A 17,305-nucleotide genomic window follows, 5' to 3' on the forward strand; every position below is an offset into this window, starting at 1 on the left:
CCTCAGAAGATTGTTCTAGAATTAGAATGACTATACGCTGAATTAAGTAATTTTTTTCTAATTTATTTTGAATTAGGCAAAAGTGCATAGGTCAGACCTTAAAAAAATAAATAAATCATGAAGTGGGTTCTGCAATAACCACTAACTCAGGGGCTGCCACAATAAAAAGAAGTGGTTTTCCCAAAGACAAAATGTAAAAAAAAACTACATTGAGATTCCAAGAAGCCACGGAGTGAATATGTGGCGGTAGGACATGCATGGTAAGAATGCCAGTCTTCTCAAGGTAAGAAACACATATTGTAATTCACAATTCGTAATAGTGCACTAAATGAATTGTGTAGGTTAAATAACAACTGCAATTCCCGAGTATACATATAAGAATATTTTTGCACCAATGCACGGATTTAAAATATTATAAAAAAATAAAAAATATATGTTGACATAAGTATTTATACAATAACTTAAAATGATTTTAAATAATTCTAAATAATCTAAGGATATGTATCATAATGTTCACTAAATATGATCGGGTTCCGGAAGAAAAAAAAAAAAAATTAATAAAATTGGGTGCCCGCAACTGAAATAGGACTGAAATGGATGATATATTTGGGCAGGAGGTTAGAGTCGTAAACAAGGCTAGGAAGGTAAAGATGAGGGACTAAGTAGAAGTTAGGAAAGGAAAAGAGTACTGTGTATGTGTGGATGCGATTCACAAAAGTTATCAATTATGGGTCGGTAGACCCAGCTGTGTGTATGTTTGTTAGGCCGGGGGGTTTGTTTGTTTTGTGTTTAATGTTATATGTCAAAGATATACCTGTAAAACTTGTAGTATATGTATTTTTTCATTGATTGTGATATAATATTTTATAATTGTTAATATAAATAAAGACTGAATGCCAATCTTCTCAAAGACCAAGCGGAAACCTGAATGTTTAAAATCTACAGGCGGTATCCAATTAGATAATCAGCTCACTGGGGGTTATCCAATTAGCCCCCATAAACTGGCGAGAACCGCGGCTTATCAGGGATTCTGTTTCACCTGCCTGATCAAAATCCCCCAAAGCAGCCCCAAAGTTTTCCTTTACCGATGTTTAAAGCTTCAAATCAGTGTCAACAAAGTTCTTTCTAAACTAAATCAACCTAGAGTAGTACTCCCCTATGACAGCCCCACAGCATGGTGCCAGCCCCTCCGTGCTTTACTGCAGGTACGGTACACTCTGGCATCTGACGTTCTCCTGGCAACTGCCAGACACAAACATCTGAAACGTGTAGCAAGCAAACCATCTAATCTGTGTCCTATTACCCATTCTATACCTTCACGGGCACACGTCTAATGCAGGAGCACACAATGCGGGGGTATCCAACCCCTTCTGTCTACATAATGACAACCTTACTATAATGGCGTACAACATGTCCCGAAATTCCCATCTTTTTCTATAAACTCATAAAAAAGGATAAAATGATAACAGGCACCATGACACCTAAATCGGTTATCAGGTTCAGTCCACCTGACAACTCATTTAACAGAGGGGTGGACAGAACATAAGAGGCCTACACATGGTGGAGATTTGCTGAGTGTTCTGGGTGATACTAGACGGCTCAGAACGCTCAGCAAGATCGCTCATTACACCGCAATGTGTCAGCGCTGTGTGTTGAACGATGTGTCTGGGCCAGTGTCCTCTGGTGACAACACTGGATATTACTAGATTAATACAGCATGCTGGATGTTTATCGCTGGATGTTTATCGCCGGACTATAGCGATGCACGGCCCTATGCCCCAACACACGGAGCGATGCAGTGACCAGGTTATATCACTATGCCCTAAAATCTCCCCTTGTGTACGTAGGCCTCATTACTTATATGTCGCTGCAGATTTGGGGAACATTCTGCCCTCCAAATCAGCACATAAAATACCCAGCAATTTTGCAGGGAGAAAGTCCAAAACACCTGTGATGTGTGGCTTGTTTATTCAGAAGCACGAAAAAAGTTCTTAATTCATTTGCTTAGTGAGGTGCAAGGCCCTCATATGACCCATAGTAGTGGCACCATAGTGTCTGCAGGCCCCTGACTGCTAATGAGAACTCGTCTCTTATCTTCACAGCTAGGGCGCAGGGCTGCAATAGATACAGCGAGAGTGTTGTCTGTGCACAAAGACTGGCGCTGATTGACGCAGCAGTTGTATGGGCCGGGGTAGGTAATGAGCAGTTCCACTCATAGAGGTGACTATTGCCACTTCATTACTCACACAGATACGTTTCCGGACAGCCCTGTAGCTGTCACTGCAGCAATAAGGACTCTAAAGGAGTAAATACAACATAACAGTAATCAGTAAATCTATCCCTGCCAGTCCGCAACAATAAAAAGCACACTAACTGTATTGGACATTTCTAGAAGTGTCTGCACTGCTAAACCTCTATATACTGTACCATGGTTCCAGTGTCGCACAACGGATACATGACAAATAAATCATACACGTATATTTTTGTTTCCTATGATGTAAAGGAGAACAAAAGTCAATGAAATCGCACCAGTTTAGTGAAAAGATAAAAAGACTAAAAACCACCCTCTCTTCCGTGTAGTAGCCAAACGGCTGCGTCACGCAGCCACGCCCCAAAAGCGTTTCGTCATTCAGACTTCGTCAGAGCCCACTGAGATTCAAAGGCTATAACCAATTATGTCTAAATCAACATCATTAAATTTATTCATTTTGCAGCAATTAAAACAAAACCAGATAATGTGTACAAGGAGGAGGAAAGTGACAGTTTTACATCTATTGAATATTACTATCCCGCCAGATGAACTTACAGCTGGGTAATCGGTCTGGCACGCCAAATCAACTTCAATAAATCAGGTACCCTCACAGATATCGTTATACCGGAACGGATGATGCGGCACAAAATGACATGACCACCGGTAATATACAACAATGTTTTAGTTTTATCAAAACAGTTATCAAGTTGTACACCAAGTACAAGTCTGTAGAACTGGAAAACAGATTTGATAAAACTGAAAAGTCGTTTGATATTCCAGCGGTCATATCATTTTTACACAGTGCCGCAGTATAATATATTATATATGTGTGTGTGTATATGTGTGTGTGTGTACACACACACACACACACACACTAGTTAGCCCGCTCGAAGCAAATGTAGTTTCACTTGCTGCCAACAGATGGCTGTGTTTTGCAGTTACACGGACACTAGACGATATACAGATGAATATATATTTATCTATATATATTATATACCTAGGTCAGTATATTACTGCCATTATTCGGTATTCCTAAATCAATTTCCGTTAGTATTCCCCGTGCCCGTGTACCCTAGTCAGGCTTTTGGATAAACCATGGGCCCACGTTGAGATGTGGTTGTAGTTACCATCGCTGTTTACATAGAAGCAGCAGCAACAACACTAATCTGGTAATACAGCAGAAGGTGTCATTCCTCTTGTATGCATCACTGATAATCTCCGTTGGGGTCGAACAAGCTGGCCGCAGCAGGCCAGGAAAGCCCCGTTCTCCGGTGGAGATTTTTTCTTTTCCCCTCACCTGAATAGTGTTTCCAGATGGCTCCCAGACAGACAATGTCAATAGGTCAAAAACAAAAGGTCAACATGCTGTGAGAAAATCCACATCCGCACTCCGGGTAGCCAACCGTACCCTACTAAGAAGAAATCCCTATCAGGGTATGCTTCTTACCTTTAATTAGATACGGGTGGTTACAGCACTTGCGCAGTTCCATCATGGTGTTCACCAGGTTGGGGACGTTTGCTTGCCCAGCCCCCTTAGATAGGAAGGCAAAGTTCTTCTCCAGGATGGCTCTGTAATACTTCTTCTGGATATTCGTTAGCTCTACCTCTATGATGGTCTCTTCCTTAGGGGCCAGTTTTTTCTCCACATCTTCCTTAAGACGTCGAAGCATCATTGGTTTTAAAATGGCCTGCAGTTTTTGCACCTGAGATAAAAATTTAAAACCTTATAAAATATGTGAATTATGCAGGTCAGCTGTGGATTAGCCACACCTGCAGTCCCATTACAATCCCATGACTAGCTGAACTGAAGATGTCTCAGGCACTTGGGGAATACAGAGGAGACGTCACACATCTTGCCTCAATATGCCAGGCACTGTGAGATGCCTGGAGTCAACAGATCCCCTGCAACACAGTTAACATTGGGCTTCTTTTTTTTTTTGGTGAAAATGCGTTTTGTTCGCATCCCATTTGCATTCCATGAAAACACTTCAATGTTCCATTTGGTACGCAGATAGAGCGACAGTCCTACACAGAATATATTTTAATCAGCAAGGTCTGCTTGTGGGTCATATTTGCAAGTCAATGTGACTTGGACACATAAGAGAACTGTGCGGATAAATTTGAGTCTTTACACAAAGTGCTACAATGTAGCAGCTTTTTTGACAAAACTAATTCTATTCTTCTCCGTATACAGACACACAATAAACAATACAATTTACATACAATATACAAATTTGACATATCAAAAACAGAAGCCCAACGTTAGCAGAGTTGCACAAGACCTTGCTGCTGATTTCGGTCTTGTGCTGCATGGCGTATTGAGGCTAGATGTAGGAGGACTCCGCTGTAGGGCAACACGAAAAGAGAACATGATACAGCAGCAGCGCTATAGAACCAAAAGGAGGAACAGCTGCCTGTGGAGTTATTGTCATTCTTTACCTGCTCCTCGGTCTTCAGGTCCCCAAACTCTTGCATGAACGTAGACTCAGAGGGAAATCGCAGAGGTTCCAGGAAATGCAGGAGGCTGAAAAGTTCCTCCACTGTGTTTTGAAGAGGAGTTCCTGTTAGAAGCACTTTATGTTCCTATGAGATAATACAGACATTCGGCTCATACCATTGTATCGCGTCTTACGCTATGTGACCAAGATCCAAAAAACAAGATCGTAACGCCGCAATTTAAAAGCTGTGAAACTTATGATGGGCAAACACTATACCAGAGTTTCTGTGATATCAGTCCAGGCTTTACACCCATGCTGAGCACAAGCGAATCGATAAGAATATATTTAATGGTCGGCCAGGTCACATAGCCCTGCATGTCGTCCATTGTGAATATTTAAAGTTACAAGATGGATGATTAGGTTTAGGCAGTATATGGGAGGTTAGGGTAAGGCTGTCGTGGGGAGTGGTGTGGTGGTGGAGGGTCGGGTTAGGCACTACACACAGATTGGTCGGGGGTGGGAAAGGGACATGGTTGCAGGTATAGAGGGTTAGGGAAGTCCAGGAAGAGGGTTAGAATATGGACCAAGAAAAATGTTGGGATTCTGTGCATCTGTATCAGTATTCTGATCGCTGGCAACTCAAGTGCCGGCCTCACGTACCCGACCCTCATACATGAAGAACCCTACCAGGTAGAAGTGTGAGGATGGGTACCCAGTGTCCATGATTGCCTCAGAAAGAAAGGACAATGGTAGATAAACCAGACTGTGAGACATCCCAAAGCAGAAAGATCTCCCTTTATAGACAGGAATGCCCCTAAGCTACAGTCATCCTAAAGCTGTGTCCGCCATGGCACACTCAAAAAGACTGAATTTAATGAAGGTATGGGCAGAAGACCCCCCCCTGGTGCCATTGCCTGGCAACTCCGCAGAAGCCCTATAGTAGGCCACATAAAAGGCCCCAAGCAGCCACATGGAATGGACCCCGTCTGATAGTGGAAGTGGCCTCCCAGCCAGCAAATAGGCCTGGTGAATAGGAACACACAATCACTGCGCTAGTTTGTTTAGCGGCTGGCCAGCCATGTTTGTGAATGACAAAGGCTGAGTGCGGCAGACAAAGCTATGCAGAGCCTGTACCACATCAAGGGTGACAAGTTCAACAGCAGGGTCCATGGAATCTGACAGAGGGGGAACCACAATCTCCTGATTAATAGAACATTTGGAAACTAGGAAGCGCGTCTCATGAGACTGGTCAGAGGAAGTGAGGGAGTGGAGGAGGAATCCTAGGGTGGGCAGGACACTGTCACAAGCAGGGTTCTAACAGACTGCAGCTGCTTCTCCCTGAGGACTGGAAACCAGCAGTGACCGCAGCTCTTCACCACTGTAGCGGTGGCCTGTTTGACTATTGCAATGGTATTCTTACACCACTGGTTGCCTCTCATGGGAGGAGAAATTCCAATCATTTTTAGGAGATTGCATTAGACAACTGATCAAGAATTTTTTTCTTTTTTATTTTAGATTTAATAACGCAATACGATTATACTTCAGTTGGGAAATGTATCATTAAAATAAACAAGCACAAAGTTTAGTATCTTATTTTCTACTATTCTGAAATAATGTGCTGGGATCAAAAATTTTATACATGCAAGGCACATGCTTAATCCAACGCTAACAAATAAAGCACAGGTTCTCAAAATCGGTCCTCAGGACCCCTCACGGTGCATGCTTTGCAGGTCTCACAGAATCAAGTGAAATAATTAGCTCCACCTGTGGATCTCTTAAATTGTGTCAGTAATTAGTGCACCTGTCGAGGTGACCTGGAAAACGTGAACTGTGTGGGGTCCTGAGGACTGCGTTTGAGAACCACTGGAATAAAGCATTAACAAGAACCTGTTCTTCTTGCATTTGCAAACTCATGTTAAAGTATTGTGAAGGCGCCAAATACTTCTGAACTGCCCAAGATGCATGGACAAATCTAACCTGTATATGGGCATTTTCACATGACATTTTCCATATGCCAGTGCCAGTAGTTAAGGGTCCTACAGCTGGGTGCACACTACACAATATATCAGCTGATATTGCAACCTACGACTTAGCAAATACAATCGTCTGGTGCAACCTCAAATCCACCCAATTAATGATTAATACACAGAACAAAATCTGGCCAATTACAGAAATATATAGTGAAAGACGTCAAAAGGAAAGCTGCAAGAAAGAATAAATAATTCTAGAAAAAGCTTCACAACATACAGTACATGCCAGTAATTGAAATGGTCACGTGAAAGCAAAAGGCCTTTAAATCATAGTGAAAAAGATAAATGTTGCACATAAAATAGAATTGAATGTAACACAAGCAGGAATGACCTAAATCACCATGCACTATACTGGGGAGAGTAATGGCCCCTACACACGGAACTATTTAGCAGCATTTTCTAAGCAATCTCACTAGAGATGTGCAGGTTCTGATTTACTCTGATAGTCAAGCAGGATCTTATTGGCTATCCCAAATCACATGACAGTTGTTGACAGCCAATAAGATCCTGCTTTGAAACCAGAGTAAATCAGAGCCTGCACATCTCTAAATCTCACTAGATCGCTTAGAAAATGCCTCTTCATCACTCCGTGTGTAGGGGCCATTGCGATAGCGACGCGTGGCCTGTGCGTCACTATTGCCCAGTCATTAATATCCAGCATGCTGGATAAATTCTCACCGGAGAACATGGACCCGGACAGATCGCTCAGCACATAGCTGACACATCCATGTGTGCTGAGCATTCTGCCTGATCTAGCATTGCTCCAAAAATCGCTGCGTGTGTAGGCCCTTTTATGGGGTGTATAGACGTAGCGATTTAGGGGAATATTCTAAGCGATAGCCATGCACGGCGCCCCGCGCCGCTATCGCTTGGCGAATAATATTCCAGCGACAGGAATTACAAAGAAAAGCAAAGAGGAGTAAATTGCCTTTCTCTTATGAATTAGTGCAATACGCAATTCCAAATGTCCTTTGGCGAATGCTACAGTGAAGTGCGAAAGCCCATTATCTCCTCCTGAGTTACTTCAGTGTAAGCTGACTAGTGAAGTAGTTGCAGATCTATTGACGTGTGCTTTTAAAGAATGGGGTATATTCAATGTTGGTCGATATTTGTATGGAAGTGGAAACAAGTGGAAATATTGGGCATCAGTATTCAATAGAAAACAGCCGGTACTCCCCTCATGCAGATTCGATTTTGTTAAAAGTTGAATCTACATTGTTGAAAACGTCCGCTGGATTGTCGAATCCGCAGCCGGTTTCAACTACTGGCAGCCGTTTTAGCTGAAGAATGAGGAAGTACTGACGTCATCACTTTACACTTCAATATACAAATACAGAGGGCGCAGGAACCAAGACACTCACCAGATTCATGAGTTTCAGCCCCTCCAGGAGCTTGCAGTTCTTGTTCTTCAGCCTGTGTGCCTCATCAATGATAACACACCTCCATTCAATAGCATTCAGCTCTGGGCAGCCCCCCAGAATCATCTCAAATGTGGTGATGATGGCTTGGAACTTGTACGTCCCACGGACAATACGACCCTGTGAAGTTATGAACATCCATCTTACCACACATTGTGCACCAGAACCTTGTCCCATAGCCCCAGTTAATGCAGCGGATTAAGATCTCAGTCCATTTGGGAGGAAAATACCGTAGTACAGGCTGAGTATCCTGTATCCAAAATGCTCAGGACCAGAAGAATTTTGGATAATGGATTATTCTGTATTTGAGAATATTTTTATTTTCCAGTGATGTATATTGCATTTATATTGTACAAACATCAAACACATGAAATCCACAGAAATAGATTTTATTTGTGCATAAAACAAGGTTTCAAAATATGAAACAAAGTTTTTGTATAATCTCAGGTACTGAATGTAAATGCCAAGCAATCATTCCTGGTACATATTTAGTGCCAGTTACATATCACGTCCCCCCAGTAGTGCCAGTTACATATCACATCCCCCCAGTAGTGCCAGTTACATATCACATCCCCCCAGTAGTGCCAGTTACATATCACGTCCCCCCAGTAGTGCCAGTTACATATCATGCCCCCAGTAGTGCCAGTTACATAATGTATCATGTCCCCAGTAGTGCCAGTTACATATCATGTCCCCCAAGTAGTGCCAGTTACATATCATGTCCCCCAAGTAGTGCCAGTTACATGTCATGTCCCCCAAGTAGTGCCAGTTACATATCATGTCCCCCAAGTAGTGCCAGTTACATATCATGTCCCCCAAGTAGTGCCAGTTACATATCATGTCCCCCAAGTAGTGCCAGTTACATATCATGTCCCCCAAGTAGTGCCAGTTACATATCATGTCCCCCAAGTAGTGCCAGTTACATATCATGTCCCCCAAGTAGTGCCAGTTACATATCATGTCCCCCAAGTAGTGCCAGTTACATATCATGTCCCCCAAGTAGTGCCAGTTACATATCATGTCCCCCAAGTAGTGCCAGTTACATATCATGTCCCCCAAGTAGTGCCAGTTACATATCATGTCCCCCCAGTAGTGCCAGTTACATATCATGTCCCCCAAGTAGTGCCAGTTACATATCATGTCCCCCCAGTAGTGCCAGTTACATATCATGTCCCAAGTAGTGCCAGTTACATATCATGTCCCCAGTAGTGCCAGTTACAGATGTCCCCAGTAGTGCCAGTTACATATCATGTCCCCAGTAGTGCCAGTTACATATCATGTCCCCCCAGTAGTGCCAGTTACATATCATGTCCCCCAAGTAGTGCTTTTAGCAAGAATGTTTTTTCCCCACTTTTTGGAATGTTTGTTTTTTGTAATAATTTGGATAATGGATATTGGATAAGTGATACTCAACCTGTAATTATACATGAGGTGAATGGAACCTGCATGGTTTTATATGAATTTATAATGCTTCATCATAGTTGTAGATGTGCATTCTCAGTAATAAAGGGCAGATCATTATTTAACACAATTAATACTAATAATAAATCCTTTATAGTTTATGTTTGTTACTTTACTGACGTGTTTGCTAATCACCTATACACTAAGCATTTCTTTACATTCAATGTTCTGTAATTTTCTATAAGATTAAGACCTTCTGGGTGCGCTCAGTAGGAAGCCATACCTGGGAGTCGCGATAATACATCTCATATTGCTGGATCATTTGCCGGCTGATCATGCTGCCATGGTACACAACCACATTGAGATCTGTCCAAGTGCGAAACTCTCGTTCCCAGTTAGTGATGGTGGAAAGTGGAGCGATGATGAGGAACGGGCCATGGATCCCGGCCAGGAATATCTCATGGAGGAACGTGATACTCTGAATAGTCTTACCCAGGCCCATTTCATCTGCCAAAATACAGTTCCGTCTGTGACGGGGAGAAACATTCACTGGCGGTGTATAAAGGAGTACATTCGCAACATCTTTCAGCTAAAATTCCCTCCTACGCTGAATAGGACTTGTACGTTTATTTTCTCTCCAATACTAACATCAGCTTCTCACTGCTGCTATATATTCTCATTTACATTCCAGAGCTCGCACACATCCCAAATGTCGCCTTTTATTAATACTTCCAGACGTCACAACCCTCTGCATTTCTTTCATGTCCGCTCTCGAATGCTAAATATTCCACCAACAGTTTCCAAATCTTTAGAGGACTTAGATAGGATCGTTGCCATTTTAAAAAGGCAAACTGGGCCGAACACCTAACTTTCTAAATCTCCAAGAGTGCCCGATGCAGACATTGACCTTGAATCATAGAACACCAACGTGCGATTTGACTATTTAGTCAAAATCAATAGCAATTTGGGGCAAATTGCACCATGTTTGCCAGCACCTAATTCAGACGCAAGGCCCTGCGGCATCGGAATCGGAAGTAGAAGTAGGCTGTGCAGCACAGTCTATTGCTACTATCTTGGAACGAGGGCCATGCTGCTCAATGTAGAACGGCCCCCGCTCCCTCCCTGCCGATGCCGGCAGCCACCAGATAGGGCCGTGTGTACACACCATAAGCGCTAACGCATGTGCTGGGCTTTGACTGTACACCCAATATTAATTTCAAGTCCGTTATCTGTAATTAAACAGAGCTTTAGCATATAAATACCCTAAGATGTAACAATCATTAGTCATAGCCTTAACCAAACCTAATGCTGGGCATGTGCAGAGGAACAAGCCGCTTAACCACACTGCTGAATACCGGTCACAAATTTATCTACACCAGGGTTGCCTACCCTCCCGGAATGGCCGGGAGTCTCCCGAAAATCTGGTCCCCCTCCCGGCCCCCCGGAAGGGTGGGCAACCCTCCCGGATTCAGGGAGGGACCCCAGCTGCGCCTCCGATGGCAGCATTTAAATCTCAGAGCAGGTCTAAGAGGAGGGGGCGGAGCTAAAATGGCAAAACCGCGTCATTTTAGCCCCCTCCATGGAGAGCTGCAAATTCACCTGTTTTACATCATGGGGGCGGGGCTTAGTGATGTCACAACTCAAGTTATTCATTCAGAGGGCAGTTCAGAAACATTGTGTCCCTCCTGGAGAGGGTCAAGTTGGGAGGGTCATGAGGAGAAAAGTGATGGGTAAGTTCACCTGTTATACCAGTTGAATAGCAGCCAGTTCAGCCCTTCCAGTTGATATTCTCGGAGCTGATTGCCAGTTTTATATTCCCTCGACAAATGGATTTTCTTCCAAGAGTTAGAAGGTGGACGATCCTTGCACAATAAAAATAAATTCTGTAAGCGGCCTTCTAAGCTATTGTTAATGTAAACCACACTGTACATGATTATTAAATGTTTTTTAACAGTATATCATATTAACGGAAATAACATTGTGATGTAAATACCCAGTCACAAATGACAAAGTGCCCCAGTGGCCACCAGTAACACAAACATTGGCACATTACGTGTATACCTTTACCAAAGTGTCTGGGTTACATTACATTGCTGTAAGATACTGTAAACCCATACACAGTCATGAAATGTCTTTGTATTACGAGGCGCACTGCGGGTTTTACCGGCAGGTTTAATATTGGTCATAGAAAACGATCCACATAAATATAATAAATACACAGCAAATAAAATAAATAAATAAAAATGCTCTGGATCACAAACTAGTGGACTTAGTCAGAATTTGGGGAAAACAGATGAAACCTGAATCAATGGAAGTCCAATATTATACTGTAAGAAGAGACATTTTGCCCCTCATATTCAAAAAATGGATATACTAAAATTTCTGGGAATGTTCCAAAAGCTTTGCAAGATAGTTCTATCCTTTCTAGTAGTAGTTTGTTTATTTATAAGGCGCCACAAAGTGTCCGCAGCGCCGTACATAGCAAACAAAAAACAAATGACAAAGTAACGTACAGGGTGTGATGATAAAATACAGTATGAATAGGGTTATAGCTGGTAGAACTAAAATCAGCATCAGTTCTGAAGTAGGTGACGAAATTGTCGAGGAGACTGAAGATGAAGTAGAGGAAGGGAAGAACCGGGCAGGAGCACAGGTGAGGTAAAGAGGTAGGGTGAGTACGTGAGGAAGGAGGACCCTACTCATAAGAGTTATCATACTAAAAATAGGTGGGTGGACGAACGAACGAAAAACAATAGGATAAGTAGGAACGGATGGAGGGGTAGGGCAGGCAGGATAGGAGGAGCCAAAGAGGTTAGGAGGAGGAGGGATAGGCTAGTCGGAAGAAGTGGGTTTTGAGGGAGCGCTTGAAGGAGGTAAGGGAATCAGAAAGCCTGATGAGTGGCGGGAGGTTGTTCCAGTGCAGCAGGGCAGCCTGAGAGAAGTCTTGGACACGGGAGTGGGAGGAGTTGATTAGGTGAGAGGTCAGGCGGCGGTCCCTATAAATGAATGAGCAATAAAAAGAGTCCCCGATATCCTTACCACTTTCCTAGTATCGGGTCGGATGGCTTGCAGCTGCTCAAACTCCTCTATTTTTGCCTGGTCAACATCTTCCTTCAGTTCCCACGTGCTGTCTTCATATGGCAGTGAGCACCACTTCACTAAGTAATAAATAACAGGCTGGAAAAACACAAGATGAAATCACCGTCTACAACTGGCACATTATAATATGCAATACATCCATAGTGGCCTACTAAGATATAATTAAGCCTTACATTTACCTCTCCAGTATCATTATCTTCACAGAAAGAAACTTCTAACACGCGGTCTACTTCTACATAATCTGGATTAAACATTTCTTCTTCCATCTGCAAATGAAACAAAGAACGGCAGGAAATGTAGACATTAGGACCAGCGAGTACTCCACAATCAACACAAATAGTGTTCTAATGAAAACAAATGACACTAAAAAACAGTGAAAATAAACACATCACACAGAGATCCCATACATAACAACGTCATCGTGTTCTTAGAAGGCCTGGCTATAGAACAGACAACAAGTGACCTCAGGGTCTCCAGCCGTATATTTGTGATATCACATCCCTATACCGTAGTCTTATGAAGTAGAAACCTTCAATACCTGGGATTCACAGCCTACAAACCGTCCATAGTCCACAATGGGAAACATTATTTGAAGGACTCACTTCAAAACATAACTTTTTGTAAAATATGCAGCATTCACTAAGAGGAACCTCTCAGAAGCTTTGTCTAAAGCTCTGAATATTGCTACAATGTCACTAACTGGAACAGAAGTGTGCACTGCACAGGATCGATCGCAACACTACCAAAGTTGACCTGAAAAGCGGCACCTAGGGCAGTGGTTCTCAACCTTGGTCATCAAGTACCCCCAAGAGTGAACGTTTTTCAGGTCACCCGGCAGATGCACAGGTGCACTTATTACTCACTGACACATTTTAAAAGATCACAGGTGGAGCTAATTATTTCATTTGTGATTCTGTTTGGAGACCTGGACTAAGAGGGTACTTGAGGACCGAGTAACCACTGATACAACACACCATGCTCCCTCCCACCCCCAAGCGCAGCACATTTTCTACACATGCCACCTTAGCAGCACATTCCATTCTTCCCCATTCCACCCGTCATAGAACCTTCATCCTACTCAGACCGCTCTCCCTTAGACCCCACCACAGAACACTCTTATCCCAACCTTGTAGCAGAACATAACCCACCCGCTCTTGGTACCCAAGCCCGCTTGTAGCAGACAAGCCTCCCCCGGGCCACAGAACATGGCTTGCAAAGGCATCACTGCTTGAAGACCTTCCCTTACTAGAAACATTAACATTTACTCAATAGTAACAAAATCCCAGATGTTTATTCCACAATATCTTAGATAGTGATTTCCCCATCTCAGTATGTCCCCTCCCTATTTATGTAAATGAGAACCAGCAAGGCGGATGTACCAAACGTCTGACTCTGTAAACGCTCTACGGGCTAAAAAAGAATTCTTATATCAGGGTCTTAAAAACTCCTTTTGTGGGAGCTACTGGTTGAGTCATTTTACATAAAGGGACGGCAGCCAACAGTATTCCAGCTGTAACAGAGCTGCGACTCGTCATTCTGTCAGCTCCTAGTGACAGCCTACAGACATCCTACTTCTGGAACATGTCATTGCTGCAGACCATGGAGATTCTCATGGAAAGCTGCATTACCACACACACAGCTACTCCCAGAATCAGTGTGTGCTCCATACAGCAATGATTTCCAGCGCTGCGTGATCTGTACTACAGGGGGATGCGGTCATATGGTCTACAGCATTATGGTCGACAGTCATGAGGTGAACACCATTAGGTCGACATGGGTCTAGGTCAACATGGGAAAAGGTCGACATGGTTCTAGGTCGAAAAGGTCATTAGTTCGACATGGCCTAGGTAGACAGTCAAAAGGTTGACATGGAGTTTTTCACAGTTTTGTGAGCTGACATGTGCCGACAGGCGGTATTTCATGCCCTACCATCCACTAGGGCATGGTGGGAGAATAAAATAGTGTGCCTGACGCATCGCGAGCGCAGCACTTTAAACTGTTTCCATGACGACTGTGTTGACATTCAGGTAAAAAAAAAAAAACAGTAAAAACCGGATGTCGACCTTTTGACTGTCGACCTAGACAATGTTGAACTAACAACCTGTCGACCTAGAACCATGTTGACCATAATGCTGTAGACCAAATTATCCCAACCCATTACAGGCACGTGCAGGGTTAATGCAGGGAAAGTGTGAGCGGAAGCATTTTTAGTTTGTGACATTGTGTAGAAACCGCACTTTCCTCAATGTGCCAACAGCAGAATACTCACATGTAATCACCAATGGGCACTGAGGCCCCCTTTCCGCTACCCTTACCCTTGTGTAAACCAGCTTATACCTATGGAGGCTTAATCACAAGCGTGGGATTTACTGACCTGTATGACTTCCCATAGGACACTATCCTAATCACGTGGGGGGTCACTAGGTCTACAGCGGGATGGTCGACACGCATTAGGTCGACACCATTATGTCGACATGGGTTAGGTCGACACAAGCATTAGATCTACATGGGGGAGGTCAACAGTCAAAAGGTCGACGTGGGGTTTTTCACTTTTTTTTGAGCCGACATGTCCCGACAGGTGGTATTTCATGCCCTACCATCCACTAGGGCGGGTGGGAGAGTAAAATAGTGTGCCGAGCGCAGCGAGGGACCGTGCCTGAAGCATGGCAGGCGCAGCAAGCCACGCGGTGCTGCGGTTCTCAGTCCATGTCGACTGTGTAGAAATTTGGGACAAAAAAAATGTGAAAAACCTCATGTCGACATTTTATATGTCATCCCAATGCTTGTGTCAACCTAATGACCATGTCGACCTACAGTCGTGTTGACCTTCCTGCATGTTGACCTACTGCTTGTCGACCATCCTGCGGTCTACCCAATGATGCATAGCCGCACCTGGAAGGAGCATTACAGATCTATAATGGAGCAGAAGAGAACAATGTACTTTCTTTTTATTATTGCTTCTTTGGAATGCCGGGGGAATGCCAGGGGTAATGCCGGGGAAACACAGAGTAATAAATTTGACATGTTTCAAATTTAAAATGTTAAGTTTGGGATTTTAGTGATATTTTTTATAACACACAAGAAACCTCTACTAATATAGAATGTCTCTGGGTGTACATTTATCCCTTATGGTGTGTACACACGGTGAGATCCCCCGGCTATTCCACTTAGCAAATATTACATCGCACTCGGATCTTACCTCTGTACTATTTACATACAACTCATACAATTAGTATTAGATTTGCACTATATAGTCATTGCTGCCCTGTCTATCTGGGTTTCCATTTGTGCTGTCCCGGGAGCGCGCATCGGGATCACAAGGTAAAAAACCTGTGCGATCTGCATGCGATCCACTATATAGTCAAAATCTAATGTCAAATCTCACCGTGTGTACACAGCATAAGAGTGCCTTTGTGAATTTGTCAAAATTGGTGTGAAAATTGGCAAGCAAACATTTTCCATCATAATGACCTGTAATGTCACCTTTTATAGGAAATAGAATCTTTTTTTATACATTTTTTATTTGAATTTATATAACAAATGTGAGCGACGCTGGTATTTCTGGCTGATATTTCGTGCATCTCTCACTGAGATGTTGGCCCTCAAAGGGTTAAACATACACCAGGCTTCTACAATGAGATAATATACACAAACAAACACACACACACACACAAACACACACACACAAACACACACACACACAAACACACCTCAACACCAGCTGCCAAATGTAATAGGCTCTGAGTTCAGTGGCTTTGCAGGATGCAGAACGAACTCTGAGGTTGTTTTAAAGGGGCAATTAATAACAAGGCAAAACCAAGCTTTTTAGATAACTGTCCCATTATGCAGATTTCACGCGCAGCTGCCGAATTTAGAGGCCATTACATCTTCATGCACACAAATCATTTACTAGACTATTATGGCATACCCCTTACTAAATGTACATCTATCGGACAGCCTTCATCATACACTAAAAATAGGTCATCTATGGACCCGATGAAGAAACTGCATCCAACTGTGTCCATTGACTGCATTGATTGGGCGCACTGCAATCCGGAGGACTACACATCTCATGTGTGCAGCAAGTCATTTATTGGTTTAGTTATTAACAGTTTCTTATATAGCGCACACATATTCCACAGCGCTGTACAGAGACTATTATTACCAGTTATTATATAGTGCACACATATTCCGCAGCGCTGTACAGAGACTATTATTACCAGTTATTTATATAGCGCACACATATTCCGCAGCGCTGTACAGAGACTATTATTACCAGTTATTATATAGCGCACACATATTCCGCAGCGCTGTACAGAGAATATTATTACCAGTTATTATATAGCGCACACATATTCCGCAGCGCTGTACAGAGACTATTATTACCAGTTATTATATAGCGCACACATATTCCGCAGTGCTGTACCGGGAATATTATTACCAGTTATTATATAGCGCACACATATTCCGCAGCGCTGTACAGAGAATATTATTACCAGTTATTATATAGTGCACACATATTCCGCAGTGCTGTACCGGGAATATTATTACCAGTTATTATATAGCGCACACATATTCCGCAGCGCTGTACAGAGACTATTATTACCAGTTATATTATATAGTGCACACATATTCCGCAGCGCTGTACAGAGAATATTATTACCAGTT

At 43.0% G+C, this 17,305-nt stretch overlaps 1 protein-coding gene across 7 annotated transcripts in view; it reads right to left on the bottom strand.

Annotated features, from left to right (window-relative positions):
• CHD9 (chromodomain helicase DNA binding protein 9) overlaps positions 1–17,305 on the bottom strand; it is a 178,055-nt gene that overhangs the window by 53,814 nt on the left and 106,936 nt on the right. For 5 of the 7 annotated variants that reach the window (XM_083165333.1, XM_083165335.1, XM_083165339.1 and 2 more), the window contains 7 exons: positions 12,811–12,903; positions 12,578–12,715; positions 11,279–11,400; positions 9,822–10,065; positions 8,081–8,257; positions 4,691–4,834; positions 3,699–3,954 (listed from right to left, as the gene is read on the bottom strand). In XM_083165333.1, coding sequence (XP_083021459.1) covers positions 3,699–3,954; positions 4,691–4,834; positions 8,081–8,257; positions 9,822–10,065; positions 11,279–11,400; positions 12,578–12,715; positions 12,811–12,903 — 1,174 coding nt within the window. The remainder of the gene's footprint in view (positions 1–3,698; positions 3,955–4,690; positions 4,835–8,080; positions 8,258–9,821; positions 10,066–11,278; positions 11,401–12,577; positions 12,716–12,810; positions 12,904–17,305) is intronic. The other 2 variants (XM_083165334.1, XM_083165336.1) reach the window with 1 other exon arrangement.

The sequence above is a fragment of the Crinia signifera genome, chromosome 11 (assembly GCF_055691185.1).
Source record: "Crinia signifera chromosome 11, ASM5569118v1, whole genome shotgun sequence".
NCBI classification, from domain to species: Eukaryota; Metazoa; Chordata; class Amphibia; order Anura; family Myobatrachidae; genus Crinia; species Crinia signifera.